Source organism: Rhincodon typus, chromosome 7, assembly GCF_021869965.1.
Source record: "Rhincodon typus isolate 14 chromosome 7, sRhiTyp1.1, whole genome shotgun sequence".
In the NCBI taxonomy this organism is placed as follows: domain Eukaryota; kingdom Metazoa; phylum Chordata; class Chondrichthyes; order Orectolobiformes; family Rhincodontidae; genus Rhincodon; species Rhincodon typus.
Window position 1 is genome coordinate 19693598 of NC_063338.1, and position 23442 is coordinate 19717039.

At 44.1% G+C, this 23442-nt stretch overlaps 1 protein-coding gene across 1 annotated transcript in view; it reads left to right on the forward strand.

The window, feature by feature from the left end:
- Window positions 1–23442, forward strand: part of LOC109924863 (aryl hydrocarbon receptor-like) — a 137908-nt gene that overhangs the window by 103472 nt on the left and 10994 nt on the right. The window contains exons 5-7 of the mRNA XM_048598702.1: window positions 2574–2817; window positions 6783–6892; window positions 22825–22966. Coding sequence (XP_048454659.1) covers window positions 2574–2817; window positions 6783–6892; window positions 22825–22966 — 496 coding nt within the window. The remainder of the gene's footprint in view (window positions 1–2573; window positions 2818–6782; window positions 6893–22824; window positions 22967–23442) is intronic.

Consider the following 23442-nt stretch of genomic DNA (forward strand, 5'->3'; position numbering starts at 1 on the left):
ACCTGGTAGGAAAGCTTTGCTCACATTTAGATAGCTGTGAAAGCATTTTTCTTTGGCCAAACCCTATCTATGTCTGTTTTTGTTGAAATCCATCTGTTAACGTTTGAGGTATATTGTTCATAGACGAACAAACGGTGGCAAGAACATTATCCCTTCATTGGCAGAGTTGTTAGGGGTGTCATCCAGTTAGGACTGAGAAGATGAGAAAGTTCATCATTCAGAACCTTGTGAATATATGGAATTCTCAATCCTGGAGATCAGTGAATGCTCAGTCATTGGCTATATTCAAGATAGCCATTGATTTATTTTTGGATTCTAAGGGAATGCAGGGATTATGGGGAAAGAGTGGGAAGGTAGAGTTGAGGTAGAAGATCGGCCACAATTTTGTTGAATGGCGATGAAGATGCAGAATGGCTTCCCGCAGCTCCCATTTCTTGCATTCTTATGTTCCATCTGAGAGTTACAGTGAGGGTTTTGCAATTACTGTAGTTAATCATTGTTGACCTTTGCTGATGGATTTGCAATGACATTTCCCCTGCCTAAAGGCATTCGAACTCTCTGTAATGCCACTCAGGTCACATAACACTGTGTTTATTCCTGAGGCGACTTGCAGTGGATGAGCCAGTGAGATCATTGTCTCTGGAGCTTAGAGATTGTTAGAGAGCCCCAAGTCTGTTGGCCATCATCAAGAAAAGTGGGCTTTAATTTAAATAGTTGTGGTACCTGTCTTTCTCTTTGCTAATCAATGGTATTGAAACGGTATGTTTCCTGTGTTGATTTCAGCAGGTTTCTGCCCGAGTAACCTACTATAAATGGCTATTTCAGTGGTAACAGATTGCTAACTATCTATGTCCACTTCTGTTCCGAAATGCCTGTCACATTGATGTGCTACCTCCTATTGTCAAAGTACATGAAAGAGAAGACACCAAATGTTTCAGATATCCAGCATCTGGAGCACTTTCTGTTTGTCTGGGAGAGTCAGGATAATTGACCATTTCCAGGTTGCCAAACTGTGGTTAGTTAGGATTTAGAGGGATCAATGTTGGGCCCTTACCTACTTGCAATCTACATCAATGGCTCGGATGAAGAGGTGGGTACACTGTAGTCAAATTTGCTGAGGATACCAAGATAAGTGCAAGAATAAGTTATAAGGAAGTCATGAAAAGTCTGCAAAGGGACATAGATTGGTTTAAGGAGTGTGCAAACACTTGACAGCTGGAATACAATGAGGAAAACTGTGAAATGTGGATAAGATGATTTGAAAAATCAGTATATTAATTAAAAGGAGCGAGACTGCAGAATGCTGCGATACAGAGGGATCTGGGTGTCCTTATGCATGTAACACAAAAGATTAGCATGCAGGTGCAGCCAGTAATTAGGAAGGCAAATGGAAAATTACCCTTTTAATGCAAGGAGGGTCGAGTGTAAAATATGGAAGCCGCTATTGCAAAGCATTGCCGAGATTGCACCTCAAGTATTGTAGCAATTTTAGTCTCCTACTGTAAGGAAGGAAATACATTGGAGGCAGCTTACAGAGGTTTACTAGGTAACTTCCTGGTTGGAAGAGTTTCAATTGTCAGAGCAGTTGGATTCCATATTCACTGGGGTTTAGAGAGGTGCTCTTACTGAATCACATAAGAGTCTGAAGGGGCTTAACAGCGAGATGCTGAGAGAATGTTTCCCCTCTTACAGGGAACCCTGGAGGAACTGTTTCAGAATAAACAGTTGCGTAGTTGAGACAGTGATGAGTGGGAAATTCTTCCTTCAGAGCAACAAAGCCTTTCAAATTTTCGATGGCAGTGTAGACTGAATCATAGAATAGAATCACAGAACCCCTACAGCGTGGAAACAGGGCCTTTAGCCCAATAAGTCCACACTGACCCTCTGAAGAGCATCCCACCCTGCCCAATGCCCTACCCCCTTTCCCTATAACCCACCTAATCCATACATCCCTGAACACTACGGCCAATTTAGCGTGGCCAATCCACCTAGCCTGCACGTCTTTGGACTGTGGGAGGAAACCGGAGCACCCGGAGGAAACCCACGCAGACACAGGGAGAATGTGCAAACTCCACACAGACAGTCACCCGAGGGTGGAATCGAACCCGGGTCCCTGGCACTGTGAGGCAGCAGTGCTAATCACTGAGCCACCGTGCCACCATGAATATTATTAAGGCTGCCATAGATGGATTTTTGAAAAAGAAGGGAATTGCGTGTTGTGGGAAATGTGGAGGAAGGTGGCTTTGAAGCCACCGTCAGATCAGCCGTAATCTTATTAAATGGCAGGATGGACTCAAGGGGCTGAATGGTCACCTCCTGTTTCTTATGTTCTCCTGTACCCAAAGGTGGTCAGAAACCAGAAGAATGTGAAGCCTTTTGCTTTGATTTTCCTCTTTTTCTTTTCATTCCTCCTACTGGGGAATGTGCACTCGCTTTTGAAGATTGTGTTTTCTCCATTTGTTTAAAAATAGTTGATAAGCAAAACACCCTCTCCTCCACTGGACTCAGAAGGCCCCAGATTCAGAATCTGTCCAAATGTTCAGCAATTTCATTCTTTGCAGTTTAATCTGAAGGTTTCTTCTTTCTGGTGGATGTTCTTATTTTTTTCTACCAGGCTCTGAACTTTCAGGGGAAGCTGAAGTTCCTACATGGACAGAATAAGAAAGCAGAGGACGGTACTCCCATCCCCTCTCAGCTGGCTCTGTTCGCCGTGGCAACCCCTCTCCAGTCTCCGTCCATCTTGGAGATTCGGACCAGGAATATGATCTTCAGGACCAAGCACAAACTAGACTTCACACCACTTGCGTGCGACGCCAAGTAAGGAACGGTGAACAAAGTCGAAAGAGCCATCTTTAGACTTTGGGAGCTTGACTTGTATTGTCAAAAATAGTTTGTGGATGGTATACCGTTGATGAAAATGTCCAGAATTTCCATTGTGCCATTTGCGCGTAAATCTGTGTCAGTGGATACAGTTCTTATTTTTCACAGTTTCAAGGATGTTTTTTGAAGGGGTAATGGAAAGGGTGAATGAGAATAATGCTTATGACGTAGTATACGTAGATTTCCAGAAGGCCATGTGATACAGTGCCTCGCAACAGACTTGTGAGGAAAGTTGTAGGTCATGGTAAAGCCACCATTGTTTTACCAGACCATAGGGCTGCTCTCTCATGAGAGTGATGACTGGTGGCAGTTTAACCTGAGGACCCTCCTTCATAGTAACTTCAGCTGGTGTGAAAATTGATCCAACACTGTTGTGATCACTCTACATTGCAAACCAGTTGTCCAACTAACTGAGCTAACCACCCCCCTTACAAGGTTCCTGCTACCAAAGGGTCAGTAGTAAAGTGAATGCAAAATTGGCTCAGTGATTGGAAACAGAGAGTAATGGCCAATAGGTATTTTTTGGACTAGAAGAAGCTTAGTGGTGGAGTTCCCCAGGGGTTGGTGTTGGTGTGCAGGGAGCAATTTCCACGTTTGCAAACGGCACTGAACTTGGAAGAATTCGAAACTGTGAGAGAACAGTGCGAAACTTAAAAAGGACATTGATGAGTTGGTGTGGGCAGATAGATGGCAGATGAGGTTCAAAGTAGAGAAGTATGACATGATGCACTTTGGTTGGAGGAGCACTGCAATACAATATAAAATAGGGGGTACAGTCCGAAAAGAGATGCAGGAGCAGAGGGACCTCGGTATTTATGTGCACAGGTCATTGTATGTGAGACAGACAAAGCAGTAAATAAAGCACAGTGTTGTCAGCTGGGTCATGGAGTGCATGAGCTCGGAGGTGATGTTGAATTTGTACAAGACACTTGATAGACCTCAGCTGGAGTATTGTGTACAGTTGTGGGTGCCAAATTAGAGGAAAGATACAAATACATTGTAGAGAGTGCAGAAGTGATTTCCTAGAACGGTTCTAGGTATGCCAAACTTCAACTGAGGATAGATCGAAGAAGTTAGGACTGTTCTCCCTGCAAAGGAGGTGGCTGAGAGGAGATCTGATGAAATGATCAAAATCATGAGTAGGTTGGACAAGTAGATAGAGTGAAGGAGTTTCTGCTTCTAAAAGAAACAAGAATGAGATGGCAATGATTTGAAAGTGATGCACAAAAGGATTCTGGTTAACTTAGCGTTTAAGCCCACTCCTTGATATCTGGTGGTGGTGTCACTGATTGGTTCACTAGACTACGTCAGAGGGCAGTTAAGAGTCAATTATATGTCTTGAGTCACATATAAGCCCACAGTGTGTAAAGATTGGTGTTTATCAGCCAGTTGAGATTTATGGTGATGTGCTAATTTCATTGTGACTTGAATAGACTCTAATGCAGTCTGCATTAGGGACATGGAACTGTAATTCTACAGTCTCACTCCGTCATCTTGAAGAACTGCCATTGACTGGGGCATAGAATTGGGATCAGGATGAGGTTATGTGATTCAGTTAAAACCCTATGGTTACTGTCATGAAAATTAAAGTGCTGATAGACATGGGGTATGCTGATAGATCTGCCTTCGTTCATCGACACAATGGACTACCTGCTTCCTCACCCCTTTATACCCGGGCCTCTGCCAAAGAACCTGAAAATATTGAGGACATTGGAGAGCACACAGTCAACATCGAAGAGTCTTAAACCAAACAATCCCCTGCTTCCACCCCAAATGATACCAAATTTACATGAGAATTTACAAAGAAAATCATGTGGCCCTCCAGTTACTGACTGGAATCGAATTGATGGCTTTAAGGAGAGTAGCTGACTTGGTGGAAATGTGCCAAGTGTCATTCACAGTCACATGAACTCCAGGCTATGATTCCAGCCTCTGGTCACTCACTTCAGTGTGCTCATGGCGTTTCCATTTAAGTTCAGGCAATAGCTGTTTCATGTGCGAAGATTAATAATTGGTGTTATTATTGACAGGTAACAGAAAATTGGTTTGCTTTTACAGTAATTTATATACAAACAATTCATAGGCTAGGTTATTTTCCGTCCAGTCTATATCCTATATTGCAGCTTGATTAATCAGAAATGTTTTGATACAGCCCCGCATCATCCTTGTTAGGCACTTGTGTTAATGTGCAGCCGCTTTTACTGATCAATGATCTACATCCTGTGTTATGAAAGGGAGCAAGACGTCACTGGAAGCCATTATCAAGATCACGGTTATAGATTGTAATAGGGAAAGATCTTTTTTTAAAATAATTAGTGAATCGTTAGTGAAATACTTTGTATTGTCCAATCTGGACAAACCGACCAGTTCTGTTCAATTGATGCTGACAGCAGCGTTCCCAATGGGAGACCCATTTATCATTGCCTTTTCTTTAAGTCAGAGTTCCTCCACATTTCTCAAAATGACTGAACCTTAGGTAACAGCTCCATCAGCTCTCTTTGTGTTTGAGCTTCAGCGGTGACTGGCAAACAGATTTTAGTTGTGCCTGAGGCACATTGCCAGGGGAAGTTTGGGGGTTGGAGGGGGTGGGGGGGTGGGGGCGTGTTTGGTGATCAGGCTCACAAGCAAAACAGTCTTGAGCTCTAGATGATTTTCTCTTTGCCAAGACCATGGATGCTCAGATCATTTTGCAGTGAGTCTGAAGTCACCATTGTCTACGAAGGACTGTAGGGCTGCTGTCAACCCGAGACTCACTACACTTCGGGTGAGGGACGAGGTTGGGAAGGAAAGTTTTTTTTTCAAATTCGTTTATGGGACCAGGGCATCATTAGCTGTGCCAGCATGCATTGCCCATCCCGAATTGCCAAGAGGGCAGGTAGAGGCAAACACATTTCAATGGGTCTGGATTCAAATGCAGGCCAGACTAGGTAAGGATGACAGTTTCCTTCCCTAAAGACATTAGTGAATCAGATGGGGTTTTTCCTGACAATCAACAATGGATTCACGGTCATCATTAGACTGTAATTCCAGATTTGTTTTGTCCCCTCGGAATAAAACTCCATCATCTACCATGGAGGGATTTGAACCTTGGTCTCTGCATTAACAGTCCAGCAATAATACCGCTTGACCGTTACCTCCCCAGCTTAAGGGTCCTTCATGGTAGGCTGTGCAGGAATCGAGCCCACACTACTGACATGAGTCTATGTTGCAAACCAGCTCTTCAGCCAACTGAGCTCACCAGCTTTGCAGTACCTTGCAATCACTGCTCCACCCGAAAACTCAAAACCAAATATTTCATTCAGGGGACCTGATGTTTTTTTGAGAACAGTTTGTGACTCATCTTATTTTTTTGTTTGAATCCCTACACCCCTCAACTCAGATTGCAGATTTTTTTTTCTCTCTTTATTGATTCACGGGATGAGGGCGTTGCTGGCCAGGCAGCATTTATTGCCCATCCCTCATTGCCCAGAGGGCAGTTAAGAGTCAACCACATTGCTGTGGGTCTGGAGTCACATGTAGGCCAGACCAGATAAGGATGGAAGTTTCCTTCCCTGAAGGACATTAGGGACCAGATGGCTTTTTCCTGACAATTGACAATGGGTTCATGGTCATCATTAGACTCTTAATTCCAGATATTTATTGAATGCAAATTCCGCCATCTGTCGTGGTGGGATTTGAACCCGGGTCCCCAAAATGTTATCTGGGTTTCTGGATTAACAGCCCAGCAATAATACCACTAGGCCATCGCCTCCCTTTGAGTCAGGTTTTGTCGGAGATTGTCCCGCCAGTGGGAGAGTGGTCCACAACCCCGTATTCTCAAAGGGGACAGAGTTGTTGTTCGTAATTGTGATGGTTCCCAGGTTTGCCGTCTGCTCTGGTTAACCATTTCCTCTCTGTGCCAGGGGGAAGATTGTTCTGGGATACACGGAAGCTGAGCTCCGAGCTCGAGGAACTGGATACCAGTTTATTCATGCAGCAGATATGCTTCACTGCGCAGAAAATCATGTCCGGAGTAAGTGCCCCATGAATTCCGCGACTGCTTCCATCATTACTACATGTGCTGTGTTCTCCATGTGTTGTAGTGCTTCCGTGCCTTTGCTGGCTTATGCATGGGCCTAGTTTGAAGGAAGATAGCGCTTGCTGGTACCATATCGGTGAAATGTTCAGTGAATTCAAAAATAAATTCTATATGCATGTCCATGGGAAGGAGCAGATGCTTGAGAAATGTTCAACATCTGTGGGTAACACTTCGTACATGGACCCCATACACAAATGGGGTTCGCATTAAATGTCCAACACAAACCGTACATTTAATGTCATCCATTTTCAGAATATGCAGGACAAAAGGAGGTCATTTGGTCCCTTGTGCCTGCACTGGCCAGAAAGAGCCACTCAGCCAAGTCCTCCATCTCAGCTTTTGAATTGTAATCCTGTAGGTTACGGTATATATACGGAGGCGAATGATTAGCTGATCAACTGTGGACAGATATGAGTTTTGTTTTGGCAACAAAGCAAAAGAGTCACTGGAATATGCGGGTCAAGATTTGGCCTGTGGCAGAATCTCATGATCCTGAGCAGTCATTGGCCTTGAATCTAGGGACAACTGGTGAGGAAATTGTTACATGGTGTAACAGAGGAACTCTAACGTTCTTTCCCCGCTGACATAAGAACATAAGAACTAGAGTCAACCATGCGACCAATGGAGACTACTCCTCTTTCTACAGAATTATGGCTGTTACTTCACATCAACTCCACCTTCCAGGTCTGTCCTATATCCCTTAATTCCTTAAGTGTCCAAAAATCCATCAATCTCAGCTATGACTGAATAGCCACAAGTCTCTGGGGGAGAGAATTCCCAAGGTTTAGAACCATTTAAGTGAAGGAATCACTCCTCATCTCAGTCCTAAACAACCAGTCCTTTATTCTGAGATGAAGCCACCTGGTTCTTGGTCCAGGATCTAGTCTTGGAGGGGAACTTGCAGGTGTGGTTTTTTCATGCATCTGCTGCCTTTGTCCTTCTGGATGGTAGAAGTTGTGTTTTCGGAAGTGTAGAACAAGGAGTCTTGGTGAGTTGATGAAGCACCTATTATGGATGGTGCATAGGTGCTCAAAGAAGTTATTGTTGAAGCCAGTGGCTATGGTGTCAATTAAGTGAGATGCTTTGTCTTGGATAGAGCCAAGCTTCTTGAGTGTTGTTGGAACTGCACTCATCCAGGCAAGTGGAGAGTTTTCCATCATACTCCTGACTTGTGCCTCGAAGATAGTTGAAGACTGGGCAGTCACGTGGTGAGTAACTTCCTCCAGGATTCCATTTATCTGACCTGCTCTTGTAGCCATTGTACTTATATAGCCAGTCCAGTTCAGTTTCTGGTAATCCTAGGATGTTGAATGTGGGAGATTCAGGGAAAGTAATTCGATTGAATGTCATGGGGAATTGTTAGATTCTCTCTTGTTTGAGATAGTCGTTGCCTGGTACATGTGATAGTATGAATGTTGTTTTCACTTATCAGCCCAAACCCTGGATGCTGTCCAGGTCTTGATCTGTATGATTGCCAACTTCTTTAGTGCCTGAGAATTTGGGAATAGTACTGGATATTGTGAAATTTCCAGCGAACATCCCCACTTCTGACCTTGTGATGGAGGGAAGGTCATTGATGAAGCAGCTGAAGGTGGTTGAGCCTAGGACCCTACCCTGAGGAACTCCTGCAGAGATCTCCTGGAGCTGAGATGATTGACCTCCAACAATCACAACCATCTTCCTATGTGCCAGGTATGACTCCAACCACCAGAGAGTTTGCCCCCTGATACCCATTGTTTCTTGTTTTGCTAGGGCTCCTTAATGCCATGCTCAGTCGAATACAGCCCTAATGTTGAGCATAGTCACTCTCACCTCACCTGTCTTGAACAGAAACTCTGTTGCTATGAATCTCAGTCTCCGCATCTTGAACCAGAAATTTCGCAAAACCGTTAGCAAATTCATCCTCAAACTGGCCTCTTCGTCACTCTATCACATGTCCATCTCTGCCACAGGGCCAAGCCATTTTCCTTTGCACATCTCATCTATCCTTTGCCATCATCAGTCTCAAATGTTGCGGTAATCTCCAAGTCAGGCCCCTCTTCTGCAGCCTCCATTGACCAGCTCATCCAAAACTCTGCTTGTGTATCCTCCTTCACATCCAGACTTGTTCACCTATCATCCTTCTTCTTCCTAACATACATTGACTGCCTCAAACCTGAAATTCCTAAACTGACGTTTAAATCCCTCCATGGCCTTGCCTTTCCTTATCTCTGACACCAGCTCTACCCCCAGAGCTTCCCGAACTCTCTGAGTCTTCTGATTCTGACTGTCTGTCTATCTCCTGGTTCCTTTTGTCCCACCAGTGCTGGCTACGCCTTCAGCCATTTCCCCCAAGCTCTTTACTTGCCTCCTTCTTAGCCTTTCCATCTCTTCTCAATCAAACCCATCCCTGATTAGGTTTTTGATAAACCACTTCTTCAGCTTTGGTTTTGTGTAACTGTACCTCAAGTGAAACACCTTGGTTTGTCTGTGCTTAAGGCACTATTTCAATGCATGTTGTCATTAAAGAAAAAGCCGGTTGATTTTATACCATTTTTCTCCTCTTCGTCTTTGCAAACCAGGATTTTTTTTTTGTGATTTTTTTTGTGAACCCAGTGTCAATGATCAGCATTGTGAACTCTAATCCAGAATGACGTTCACTTTACACCAATTCGGTTAACAGTCTTGGGGCTGGTGTAGAATAATTTAGCAGGGAAAAGTAAAGCTGTCTGTACCTCAGTTCAATGACATATTGCCACCCAAGCGATAGCTATTGAGAACGATAGACCAGGCTGAGGCTTTTTACACCAGAGAAGACAAAATTGAGGCGGATGGAGTGTGGATTTAGCAGTGGGTGTCAAATTATGAAGGGGTTTGACAGGGGAGGCATGGAGAATACCATTCCACTCACAAAAAAATGTAAAGTTATACATCATAAATATAAGGGAGTCACTCATAAATCCATTTAGGAACGCAGGAGAAATTTTCTTTTGTCAGAGAGTGGTGAGAATGTGGAATGTGCTACCAAGGGCAGTTGAGGTGAATAGTATTGATGTAGTTGTGGGATGGGAGATACTCACATGTAGGAGGAAGGAATAAAATGACATGATGAGATAGAGTCAGAATCGGGGGTAATGCTGATATGGAGCATAAAGACCAGAATGTATTGGGTATCCCGAATGGTCCTTAATCTCAGTGTAACTGCAAAAAAACTCACCCTAACTATGAATAAATCAGATTGTACATTTGTGCCAGATGCATATCGTTTTATAGAGCTGGCCCACCCACTCCAACAACTGCGTTAAGACTGGACCAAACTCATTTCACCTTTAAGCATTCGTAGCTATCAGACAAAAAGGCTTCCTTCCCTTCAGTTTGAGAGGCACTTTAAAACCCAGGGCTTGGGCATGAAAAGGTTAAACTTTTATCCCAAGGCTCTGATCCTACCACTGGGATGAGATGCAGGGCTGGATCATTCCACCCTGAATGGATCCCTACCCTGGAACAAGGTTCTCTCTTGATTTTTTAATGTCAACCAGGACCGAAGAAAAGACTATGTTGTTCTGCCCCTGGCCCCAAGCATCGTAAAACCATCATATCCTATCAGTTTAATCTGGATTCGAACCCAAATCCCAAAGGTGGACAAAAATCCAAGCTCTGTAGGGGATTGGATAAATGCTGGTAAATCCACAGTTTGCTCCCTTGCCATTGTCAATAGCTCAGCTGGAGGTTTTGTGAAACCTGGGGAAAAAGTCTCTGAGCCGTCTCCCCAGCTCAGTGAAGGCTTGACGTCTGGGGTTGTCATAGAAGATGACATTTAAAGTTTACTGATGTCGTGGAAAAGGGGCAAGCTACAGAAAACAGCTGCCTATAGTCAGCGAGGTGGAGCTTTTGGACCAAGACTGAGAGCGATGAAAACAATAGCTTGCCTTTTGTGAAAAGAGAGAAAAATTCAGCTTCCCTTCCTTCCCATAGACTTGGAAACCTGTTTGCAATCCAGCCTAATAAATCAGCCACAGGGGTTTACGGGAAGCAGTGTGCTTTTGTTGGCAAACATCCCCTCGATTGTCCTGCATCCCAAATAAATCCTGTGCAGCAAAAACTAGCACTCTGACTATTTAGGCTACCTTTTTGTCGGGATACGGAGGTAGGAGCAAGGAGCGGTGATCCTGCACACCCCTGCACTCAGCTAGCCTGCTGAGCTGCTGCTGTGACTCAGCCTCTGGTTGTTTTCATTGAGGTCAGATCGGAGAGGGAGTGGGGGAGTGGTAATGGTTAATTGCCTGGCAGCAGCCAGAAAGCCAATTAGGCCAATTTAAAATCCCAACGTTAGCGCTTATTAAAATCTGTCTGGGATTTTCCAAGCAGGCAACTCCTACCAGATGTGACCAAAACCTAATGAACTGAAGAGGCCTCATGGGAGCTGAGCTGGGTGGGGGCAGGGAAATCGGCCATCATTGCCTCCCTGAACTTAATACCCCCTCCTGCAGCCATGTTTGCATGAGGGACAGAGCTGCCGCAATGGTCTGGAGGAATTTCTCTTCCGCAGTGATGCACTGATTACTGTGGTCATTTGTTTTATTTCTGGACATATAAGAACTCTTCAGAGGTTGCTTCCATCTCAAGGCAACTTGTCAGCCCACAACCTAAAATGGCTGCTCCTGTCTCAGAGAGGGTCTGCTGAAGTGTCAATCCCAGATGGCCTACTCCACTCCCTCTAGAATTGGGAGCCCATCCATTCTATTCAACTGGACAGGGGGCAACTGAGCAGGTTTTGCAATCAGCCAGAGTCCCATCGCCATCATTTCCAGACCCCCTGCCCTGTGTCTCATCCCAGTGGTGGGATTACAGCCTTGGGCAAGAAATCTAACCTTTTTGTGTCTGAGTCCTGTGTTTTAAGTGCATCCTAAACTGAAGAGAAGAAAGCCGTTTTATTCAATTACAGGATGAGGGCGTCGCTGGTAAGGCCTAATCCTTAAGTACCCAGAGGGCAGTTAAGAATCAACTGCCTTACTGTGGGTCTGGAGTCACGTGTAGGCCAGACCAGGTAAGGATGGCAGTTTCATTCCCTGAAGGACATTAGTGAACCAGGTGGGTTTTTCCCAACATTTGACAATGGATTTCTGGTCATCACTAGAATCTTAATTCCAGATTTTTACTGAATTCAATTTCCACTGTCGCAGGATTCAAACCGACGTCCTCAGAATATTACCTGGGCCTATGGATTAACAGTCCAGCGATAATGGTCGTCATCTCCCCTTAGTGAGTTTGTACAGTCCTTAATGCAGTTGTTGGAGGGAATGGTATGCATCTGGCGCAAATGTACAGTCTGATTTATTCACAGTTAGGGTGAGTTTTATTGCAGTTACACTGAAATTAAGGACCGCTAGGGATAACTGATCCATTCTGGTCTTTATGTTCCATATAAGCATCCCCTCCAATCCTGATTCCATCTCATCTATCCTTGTATTCCTTCCTCCCACATCATTTCATAACCCCATCAATACTATTCACCTCAACTGCTCTCTGGCAGGACATTCCACATTCTTCTCCCATGTACCTAATCTTCTTAAGACTGACCTGTACGTGCAGGCATTTTCCTGATGTTGAAGTTAAGATGTATGGTTAGGTCAAAGTAAAAACAGCTGTAACAAAAGCTGATTTACAGAGTCATAGATCATACAACACGGAAATAGACCTTTCGGTCCAACTAGTCCAAGCCAACTAAGTTTCCCAAACTAAACTAATCCCACTTACTGCATTCGGCACTTATCTCTCTGAACCGTTCCTATTCATGTATTTATCCAAATGTCTTTTAAATGTTGTAACTGTACCTGTATCTACCACTTCCTCTGGCAGTTCATTCCACATATGAATCACTCTCTGTGTGAAAAAAATGCCCCTCAGGTCCCTTTTAAATCTTTCTCCACTCACCTTAAAAATACGCCCCCTAGTTTTGAACTCCCCCATCCAAGGGAAAAGATCTTCGTTATTCACCTTATCTATGCCCCCTCATGATTTTATAAACCTCTTTAAGGTCACCCCTCAACCTCCTATACTCCGGTGTAAAAAGTTCCAGTCTATCCAACCTCTCCTTATAACTGGATCTCTCCATTCCTGGCAACATCCTGGTAAATCTCTTCTGAACCCTGTCAACTTTAATAATGCCCTTCCCATAGCAGGGTGACCAGAACTGTATACAGTACTCCAAATGTGGCCTTACCAATGTCCTGTACAACCTGAACATGATGTCCCAACTCCTATAGTCAATAGTCTGAACAATGAAGGCAACGGTGCTAAATGCCTTCTTAAGCACCCTGTCTACCTGTGACACAAACTTCAAAGGACTATGCCCCTGAACCCCTAGTCTTTCTGTTCAACAACACTACCCAGATCTCTACCATTAACTGTATCGGTCCATCCCTTGTTTATTTTAGCAAAATGCAATACCTCGTATTTATCCAAATTAAACTCCATCTGCCATTCCTCAGCCATTTGGTCCAATTGATCAAGACTTGGGAGGGGATAACACTGATGACGAGATCTGGACTATGATAGTGTTCTGTAGATACTATCCCAAACCGTATAAACTGCATTGGTTTCTTTCTTTTTCTTTATTCTTTCACGGGATGAGGGTGTCGCTGGCTAGGCAGCATTTATTGCCCATCCCTAATTGCCCAGAGGGCAGTTAAGAGTCAACCACATTGTTGTGGGTCTGGAGTTACATGTAGGCCAGACCAGGTAAGGACAGCAGGGGTTTTTCCAACAATTGACAATGGATTCAAAGTCAATATTAGACTCTTAATTCCAGATATTTATTGAATTCAAATTCCACCATCTGCCATGACAGGATTCGAACCTGGATCCCCAGAACATTATCTGCAATAATACCACTTGGCCATTGCTTCCCGCTATTGTTGAGGGGTTGAACGTCCAGCTCCTGCTCTTGGCTGTTGTTTGACGGTGATTAATTGTACCACCTACATCATCAGCCCTCCAGCAGTAATTTTCTGGGGTATTTGGCTGTTTTTAACTCATTACCCATTCCTGTAGATCCCAGTTGCTGATCCTTGCTACAAATGTATGAATGTGTGGTTTTCTGATGAAAACAAGGGCTCACACAATTGAATACAAGTGAAGCTCACTGCTTCATCGTTAGCTGTGAACAGTAACTCATGGAAGGTACCAGAGAATTTCTAAATCCTGTAGGTACTGCACCCCAGTATGAGTCAATGCTTTCAGGACAGATGTTGGAATCGGTCAGTGTTGGCATGATTTTGAAGGTGAATTTTGATCATTCAGTTCTTGAATGATTGGCAAAAAAGAAACGCCATGTAAGCTAATGTGAATGAGGGTGACCCAGGATCGATCACTGCTTATCAAAACAAATACAACAAATCAGTGGATAAGATGGCTCCATTTTCTGACTTCAGAAGCCATGATTTTGCCTGTACCGAGTGTGTAAGTCAACTCCCCTCTTTTTCAACCTACAACTCGTGTTTAGAAGTCAAACTCAGCTTTTCACCCTACAGATAGATGTAGGTTTTACTTCTCAGTATCTTTGGAACTTGGGGAAAAAAACAAGCTCCTTTCTGTGTCGGATGCTGATGACATTTCAAATTTCCAAGCGCCAGATAACCATGCCCAGCAGTTCACTCTTATACTCAACGTATAAGTTGACTCCCATTTTTTGAGGCATTTTCTTTGTGGTATAGAAGGCCAATTTACACACCGACGTATCTTTAGCACTTTCTAGCGAGACCGAGTGAGGAAAATTGGATTGTCTGAGTAGCGTGGCTTATGGAAGACGAACCGAAAAAATTGTGAACCATCACGCAGTCAACGTACACTGAACCAACGAGTTAGCATTTCAGGTGCGGATCCTTTGTAAACATTAGGGGAAATAATTAAGGAAGATAGATGCGGAGAAGCTGCACAGTGCGGATTTAATACAAACTCCAATTTCAAGTAATGAATGGAAAATAAATTAGGTCCAGTAATGGTTTCATCCAAACCACTTCAATGTACAACTGGGTGTGGTGTAATGGGTGGATTTAACGTTTGTTCACATTTGTAGTTTTGGAAATATTTGTTCTTCCACTTTAAGAACCTAGGCAATCGTACGTCATACAATGTATATAACAACAACTTGCATTCATATGGCACTTTTTACATCCCAGGGTGCTTCACAGTAGTGGAATCAAGCAATATTAAATTTGAACAAAATAAAAACCGAAAGAACTGCAGATGCTGCAAATCAGGAACAAAAACAGAAGTTGCTGGAAAAGCTCAGCAGGTCTGGCAGCATCTGTGAAGAAAAAAATCAGAGTTAACGTTTCGGGTCTGATGACCCTTCCTCAGAACTCAATTAAATTTGATTTGATTTGACTTATTATCACCTGTACCTCAGTACAGTGAAAAGCTTTGTTTGTGAGCAGTACAGGCAGATCATTGTAAGCAAGGACATACAGATCATGGGGTGAAAAAAAACTTGGACAGAGTGAGGCATACAGGTTACAATACAAAAGACGTGTGCTAGGCTAGATCAATATATTTGAAGTTAGGGCGTCCATTCATCAGTCTCATAGCAGCAGGGGAGAAGCTGTTCTTGAACCTGCAATTGTGTGTGTTCAAGCTTCTGTATCTTCTGCCTGACAGAAGAGGTTGTAGGAGAGCATTACCAGGGCGGGAGGGGTCTTTGATGATGTTGGCAGCTTTCCTGCAGCAATGAGAAATGTAAATGACTCCGTGGATGGGAGGTTGGCTTTCGTGATGGTCTGGGCTGTGCACACCACCTTCCATAGTTTTTTACTGTGTTGGACAGAGCAGTTGCCGTAGGAGACCGTTATGCAGCCGGATGGTATGCTTTCTATGATGCATCTGTAAAAGCCACACAACTTGACATCAGGGCAGATGATCAAAAACTTGGTTGAAGGGGTATGTTTCAAGGGCTGTTTTAAATGATAGAATCCCTACAGTGTGGAAGCAGGCCGTTCAGCCCATACTGCCCCTCTGAAGAGCATCCCACCTAGACCCACTCCCATATTTCCTATGGCTAATCCACTTATCCTACATATCCCTGGACATTATGGGCAATTTAGCATGGGAATCCACCTAACCTGCACACCTTCGGACTGTGGGAGGAAACTGGAGTTCCTGGAGGAAACCCGCGCAGACACGGGGGGAATGTGCAAACTTCACACAGACAATCGCCCAAGGCTGGAATTGAACCTGGATCCGTGGCACTGCGAGGTGGCAGTGCTAACCATTGAGCCACTGTGCCGCCTCAAAGGAGAGGGAGAAATGAGAAGTTTTTAAGGAGCAAATTCCCAAGTTTGGGGCCCATGCAGGTGAAGGCATGGCCACCAACAATGAAGCGATTAGAAGGGGGATGCTCAAAAGGCCATATTTAGAGTTTAGGTACCTTGGAGGAACGTGGGGCTGGGGAAGATTATAGATATAGGGAATGGTGTGTAGGGAGGGACTTGAAAACAGGGATAAGAATTTTAAGATTGATGCAACATTCAATCATAGGTTGAAATTCCGTTTCAGCTTCTAATCGTACATTATTTCTGTAGAGGCTTCTGTTTTCATAACTTGTTGTTTGTTCTTTCTCTAACTGCCTTGGCTCTTGGTGCTTAGTGTGTATTAAATGGAACAGACTTCTGTAAGCCTGTATTTAAGGCTTTTCTAGAATATCAGATTGAATTCTATCAATATGGACTCAAGTGGAATTTTTCTTTTGTAATTTGAATAGATCCGATTTACTTCTACTTTTCCTCAGCCTTTCTGGTTCCGACATGTGTTATCCATGAAACTACTGTAAGGGCGGGGTCACAGTCCTGGAAACTTACTGGAAACTTAATCATTAAGCTATGAACTTGTCTATAAATAGCCAAAAAATGTAATCTTGCTGCTCTGTTTAAGATGGTGTAAAGACATAGCAACCAGAGAAAATCTCTCCCTACCATGGGTTGTCCAAATGTATTTTTTATCCCCTGAGTAATTATAGTGATGTTTCTGTTGCTGCCTGGCCCCTCTCAGCTAATGCCAGCAAGGTGATGGAAATGCACCGTACTGGCAGGTTTTCACTCCCACTGGCCCATACCACTGTTTGTGGCCCAGACGAGCATCCATCCTCCCACTTCACATCAGAATATCCTTCCAGTCCTCTCCTCTTGTATTTATCTAACATCTCCTGAAATGCATTGATACTGTTCACTTCAGCCACTCCATGTGATGTGATAGAGGCTTTCATGGTAGAATCTTAGAATCTCCGCAGTGCAGAAGAAGGCCATTCAGCCCATCGAGTCCACACCCGAATCTCCGAAGAGCATCCCACCCAAGACCTGCCCCATCCCTGCATTTCCCCATGGCCAATCCACCTGACCTGCGCATCTTTGGACTGTGGGAGGAAACTGGAGCACCCGGAGGAAACCCATGCAGACCCAGGGAGAATGTGCAAACTCCACACAGACAGTCACCCAAGGGTGGAATTGAACCCAGCTTCCTGGCACTGTGAGGCAGCAGTGCTAACCACTGAGCCACCGTGCCAGCCCAAAGTTCTTCTTCTTGGATTTATTAGTGACTATCTCATATTTGGGGCCTCCAGTCTTAATTTCCCACCCACCCAGGTCCCCCTGCATGTGGACTTTCCCAAATCTCTTCGTAGTTTTCAGACTCGGTATTAGTCACCCCCTTCTTTTGTATGTCCTGAAGAAAAGGTCCCCAGCCTTTTGCAACATGAGAATACACTGAAGCCCAGGGTGACATTACCCAGTGCCCAGGGTGACATTACCCACTAAAAGCCAGCTGCACACTGCACACTATCGGAATGTCAGCACTGAGCTGAAACAGCACGGCAGTCGCTGACACTCCACAAATTATTCTCGTATTTTGCACTTACAGCTCCCGCTCGCAGCAAAGTGTCACTGAAATGCTGCGGATGGGCTATGCTGTGATGTGGTTTCCTGTTTCTCACACCATTGAATCGCCAGAGTCTGACGCATTGTGCTGGTTCATGTTTTAAGAAACTCAAATGTCTAGTGCAAAAAAAAATCAGCACCATTTTTTCCTATAGTGTAAATTGCTGCAATTGACTGAAATTTGCCATCCTTGTGAATTTGCCCTGATGAATGCGAATGAGCACGTGTCTCTTGTCAACAAGGTAGAACTATTCCATGTCCTGAGGTAAGTCTGTTGACCATACCATGTTTCGAAGATTGGTAAGCGGGGGATGGGAAAACTTGTTCAAAGAGACCAGCTCCAGCCTGTGAGGGGTTGCAGTAGTAATTGGAATTTTCTGCCTAGCCTTTTACAGCCAAAAGGACAACTCCGGCACTGCTAGGTTCCTCTTTCTGTGGCAGATGGAAAACTCCAGTTTGTGCCTTAGCCTGCTCTGTGGGAAAGAGATGAGCAGCCTCCACTTGGAAGCAGTTTCCCTTTGTCAGTACCATTTTACTTTGGAATTCCTCCTTACGAGATATTCATGTTGAGTTTCTTTGTGCGGAGAAGGATTTGAGAAAAGGAATCTGATGCACTGACTGAAACACTTTAGTGGTGTCAGATTGAAACCTACGAATGTGGGACTAATTGGAACCATTTTTCTAAGTTTTAACCAGACCTGGTCTTAATGCTGCTGCCTCTCATATCATATCCTCAATACAAGTAACCAAGCAATCACCCAGTTAGAGTTAATAACAAATCTATCAACCTTTCTGAGTTGGACATTAGTTACCCACAAGCTTACCTAGGTCCTTAGTGAGCTTCCAATCAGGGCCATAAATTCGTTCATCACGATGTAACAGTTCTCCTCAGTGTTGGTCTATAACTGCGGTAGGAGAGATGCACTATTAGTTAGTTTTGCTTCACTATCTTAGGGAACAGCAAACATTTGTCAGGGGCCAACCTTCCTTGGTTTGGTATTCTGACACATTATGGCATTTTGTCCAAGATCGCTTCCTAGTTTTATTGGGACCACAAAGTTGCCCCATTGATTTATCTGAGATCTGTCAAGCCTGCATCCTTGAGGGAAATACCCTCAAGGGTATTTTTGATCCATAGATTCATACAGGAAGAAGCGGCCCTTCAGCCCGAGTCTACACTGTCATAAATACCACTAAAAGTGCGCAAATCCTAATTTCCTGCACTTGTCCCAAATCCTTGGATGTTATGATATTTGAAGTACTCATTCAGATTTGGGGAGTGCATTTTGCAAAATTACATATTCCAAGCCTATGTGCATTAATCCACTCAAACGGAGTGCAAACCAATAACTGAGTGTGCAATTCATGATAGATACATTGAAAGGAGTGTTATGATAGAAGTTTTACTCCATTGTTTATAAGATAGCCTGCATTATGATATGCTTTTTCAAACTATTTTAGCTCATCTTGACCTTTAATTGTTCCTTCAAAGCAAGTTCCTGAGTCAAGCAGATGACTAAGAAGCATTCACATTTCAATGGGTGACTGAGTGTATCTTGCCGTGCTGCCAACTTGTAAGAAATAAGCCTAGGTTGCAAAATGAGGAACATTTTACCCATTCTAGGGTGTCTCTTGATGAGTTTTTCCTTATTTGTATATCCAAAGTTGGACCGTTATGCAATTACTAATGTTTTCCAAATGTTACTATCTTGATCTAACCTCCAAGTCCTAATATCCATAATGAGTTCCATGCGGAGACCTATTTTAGATCCGTATCCTGTCTAGTCCGTGGCCAGTTTGCGTGGTTGGCTAGTGTGGAGTTCAAAATAATGCCAACAGTGTGGATTCCATTTCCCGCTCTGCCCAGGGTGCCCCCTGCTCCTGAGAGTGGACCATGACACTGGGCAAAACAGTGAGTCAAGAACCTGTCTTCAGGCCTAGTACATGAAACAGCATGGACTCCTGGCTTGTAGATAAGAGCAAAAAATATCTCACCTTCCTTATTATAGTTGCTCCACCCTTGGTATCCAAGCCTTCAGTTGACCAGGCCTTAAACTCTGGAATCTCCCCCCCCAAGTCTCTCAATTTTTACACCTTTCTCTCACCTTTAAGATGCTCCTGAAAACCTATCCCTTTAATCAAGCTTTCGATTTCTTAAATTAATGGACAAAATCTTCCCTGGTCCTGAACGGTATAGGCTATGAGAAGAAATTTGAGAAATTCAGGGGAGACGTCAAGCCAGGCCCTTTTAACATTGAGCCTAAAGTGTCATATTTTTGGCCAAGTGTGTGCATCCTTCACAGATGAACAAGAACAAAAAGAACAAAGAAAATTACAGAGATAGTAGGACCCTTTTTCTGAAGAAGGGTCCAGGCCGGAAACGTCAGCTTTCCGGCTCCTCTGATGCTGCTTGGCCTGCTGTGTTCATCCAGCTCTACACCTTGTTATCTCTTTTATCAAAGAAAATTACAGCACATGAACAGGCCCTTCGGCCCTCCAAGCCTGCGCCGATCCAGATCCTCTGTCTAAACCTGTCGCCTATTTTCCAAGGATCTGTATCCCTCTGCTCCCTGCCCATTCATGTATCTGTCTATATACATCTTAAATGACGCTTTCGTGCCCGCCTCTACCACCTCCGCTGGCAACGCGTTCCAGGCACCCACCACCCTCTGCGTAAAGAACTTTCCACGCATATCTCCCTTAAACTTTTCCCCTCTCACCTTGAAATCGTGACCCCTAGTAATTGAGACCCCACTCTGGGAAAAAGCTTCTTGCTATCCACCCTGTCTTTACCTCTCATGATTTTGTAGACCTCAATCAGGTCCCCCCTCAACCTCCGTCTTTCTAATGTAAATAATCCTAATCTACTCAACCTCTCTTCATAGCTAGCGCCCTCCATACCAGGCAACATCCTGGTGAACCTCCTCTGCACCCTATCCAAAGCATCCACATCCTTTTGGTAAAGTCGCGACCAGAACTGTACACAGTATTCCAAATATGGTCGAACCAAAGTCCTATACAACTGTAACATGTCCTGCCAACTCTTGTACTCAGTGCCCCGTCTGATGAATGAAAGCATGCCGTATGCCTTCTTGACCACTCTAAGATGCTGCCAGACCGGCTGAGCTTTTCCAGAAACTTCTGTTTTTGTTGTGAGTGACCGATTAGCATGGGTTATGACCATTATCACCCTTATTACTACCTTATCTCACCTCATTAATGTACAGGCTACCATTCTTCCTCCCACTGGAGAGAAACCAGAAATGGTGAGAATTCCCAAGATAAAATTGGGAGCAGGTACCTGGCAATTCCAAGTTGCCATTTGCTCCTCTGAACTTCCATCGTGGACACTGGGAACCAGTATCTCAGGGCACGCTCAGTAGGCAGCAGGCGTGTGTATTCCACTCCCCCACTCCACAGACATTGGCGGTGCAATGCACTGACATCTCGCACTGTAAGGCTGCTGCTTTCTCTTGCTTTGCCTTTTCAGCCAGAACTTAAAGGCTCACGGTATTTCACTCGTGGGCTTGCTGTTTAGCATAGGCAGAAAGCCAGGCGACTTGCCACAGTAGTCAGCAGTGATTGGACAAGCGGGTGGACAGATAGATGGTCCTACCTCAATGTTACACCGACAGCATTGCACTAGTAGGCTATTCAGCAAAAACACTGCATTTCACCAGTTGTCCGAGGAGGAGGATGAGAGCATTGCACTGGGTGAACACTATTTCCAGCCTGAAAGAGCGATGCAGCATCAGATGCAACACACCAGTTAACTGGCGTCCAGTTCCTGGAGATTCGAGCTGGATGCAGTATTTATTCATTGACTGCAAATTTGTTGGAGCTTGTAAAGCAAGTGGGCCCTGTCTGTCGCCAGAAGCAAATGCATTTTTTTCATTTGTTTTCCTTCTTCGCTTTTTCTATTTTTCAACAAAATATAATGCTTCCAATCGTTTGAGAGGTTTCCACACTGAACAATGTGAAGATGACGTGCTGTGCTGGGTATTAGGGAAAGTGTGGCCCTCCCTTAGACAGGTCTGAAGCATGGTATGGTGCAAAGGACAGGCTAGACTGACAGTCGGTCAGACAGATGATGCTGTAAAGGTGCATACAGTTATGAATGTGAATGTCAATTTGTAATGAAGTATCGCCCATACCATCTTTGTGCCTTGAGAAGTTCTTTCTCAGTTCCCTAATGCAGCATCATGGAGGCACAGTGCATACATGTGAGCCCCAGAAAACTGCACGGGAAAGCCCCTTCTGGCTCACAGAGCGAAACCCTCCATGAAACTCCTCAAAATTAACACATTGTCGAAGTTTGCTAAACTTCAGCTCAAGGTTTCAGATCTATGCCTGTACTGCATTGGAATGAGTTTGCAAAAATAATTGCCATCAAAACACATCTACATTTTTTTAGACTCACTTTTCTTCTGCTATGCTATCCCTTACTTCCCTTTCTATTTTCATCAAAGGTTTTGTTCTTTGTTCCGATCTAATCAAAGCTTCCTGATCATTCTTGATTTTGTTGCGTTTTGTTTTGGTCCCTACCTTCTATTCAGAAGGATGGGAGGATGTTTAGAATTTTTAGATTTTAGTTGTTTAGAAATTGGTATTCAAGGAAGATTTTCCAGACAGTAGAAATTGCTGAAGAATTGTAAGACTGGAGTAGTCATTTCAGTCCAATCCATTGTTGATATATTTTTAACACAACTCTCAAATTATGGTTGGGCGTGTTTCTGAATTCGGCCTGTTTTAGTCACCCTTCCCTGACTCCTCTGAATCTCCAGGCTTAGAGTCATTAGCATCTGGGCGATGGGTTCCTTGACCAGGAATCTGAATGTAGGAAGAATTGTATCGTGACCATGCAGCGTGAATGTTGAGGAGAGAACTATCACTGTGTCCTGCCCATTAAGAGTCATTTGGCCAAAATGGCTGAGCTCACACTGGCTTTTGTTTCGGTTGCAGTGATTAAAACCGGAGAGAGTGGCCTGACTGTCTTCCGACTGCTTACCAAAGACAACCGATGGGCCTGGGTTCAAGCAAATGCGAGGCTGGTGTACAAAAATGGAAGACCGGATTATATCATCGCGACTCAGAGGCCCCTAGTGTGAGTGAGCTGACCGTAAGGTTGTTCAATCTGTCCCTGTTGTCCTTCCTTTGATGCTATATTTGTTTCCAGCATTGCATTCTCCTTCTCTAGTTTTTAAATAACATGATCCCTCCTACTTTTAATGTCAAGCGGCGAGAGCTCTTCCCATGTTCAAATCCATTGTGGGTAGAAAGACAAAGGTCTAAGAGGTTGATTTAAGCTGTGAAAGCACCCAGTGTTGTGGAGACTGAGGGGGTCTGGCTTATAAAGCCTTCCATCAGCTTTTATTGGAACCCGTCCCTGATGGTAGATTTCTGTTTTTATTTTTGTTGCAGACTGAGGGAGGGAATTCTCCTCCACATTCCCGTCGGAATGTGAGGGAGATCGTGAGTTTTGGCTTCTGAAAAATGTGAAATAATCACACTTCTAGATGTGACAACATGAGAGCCCTTAGTTTCATTCTAATTTGCAATGTTAGCTGGCTAGAGGATGTA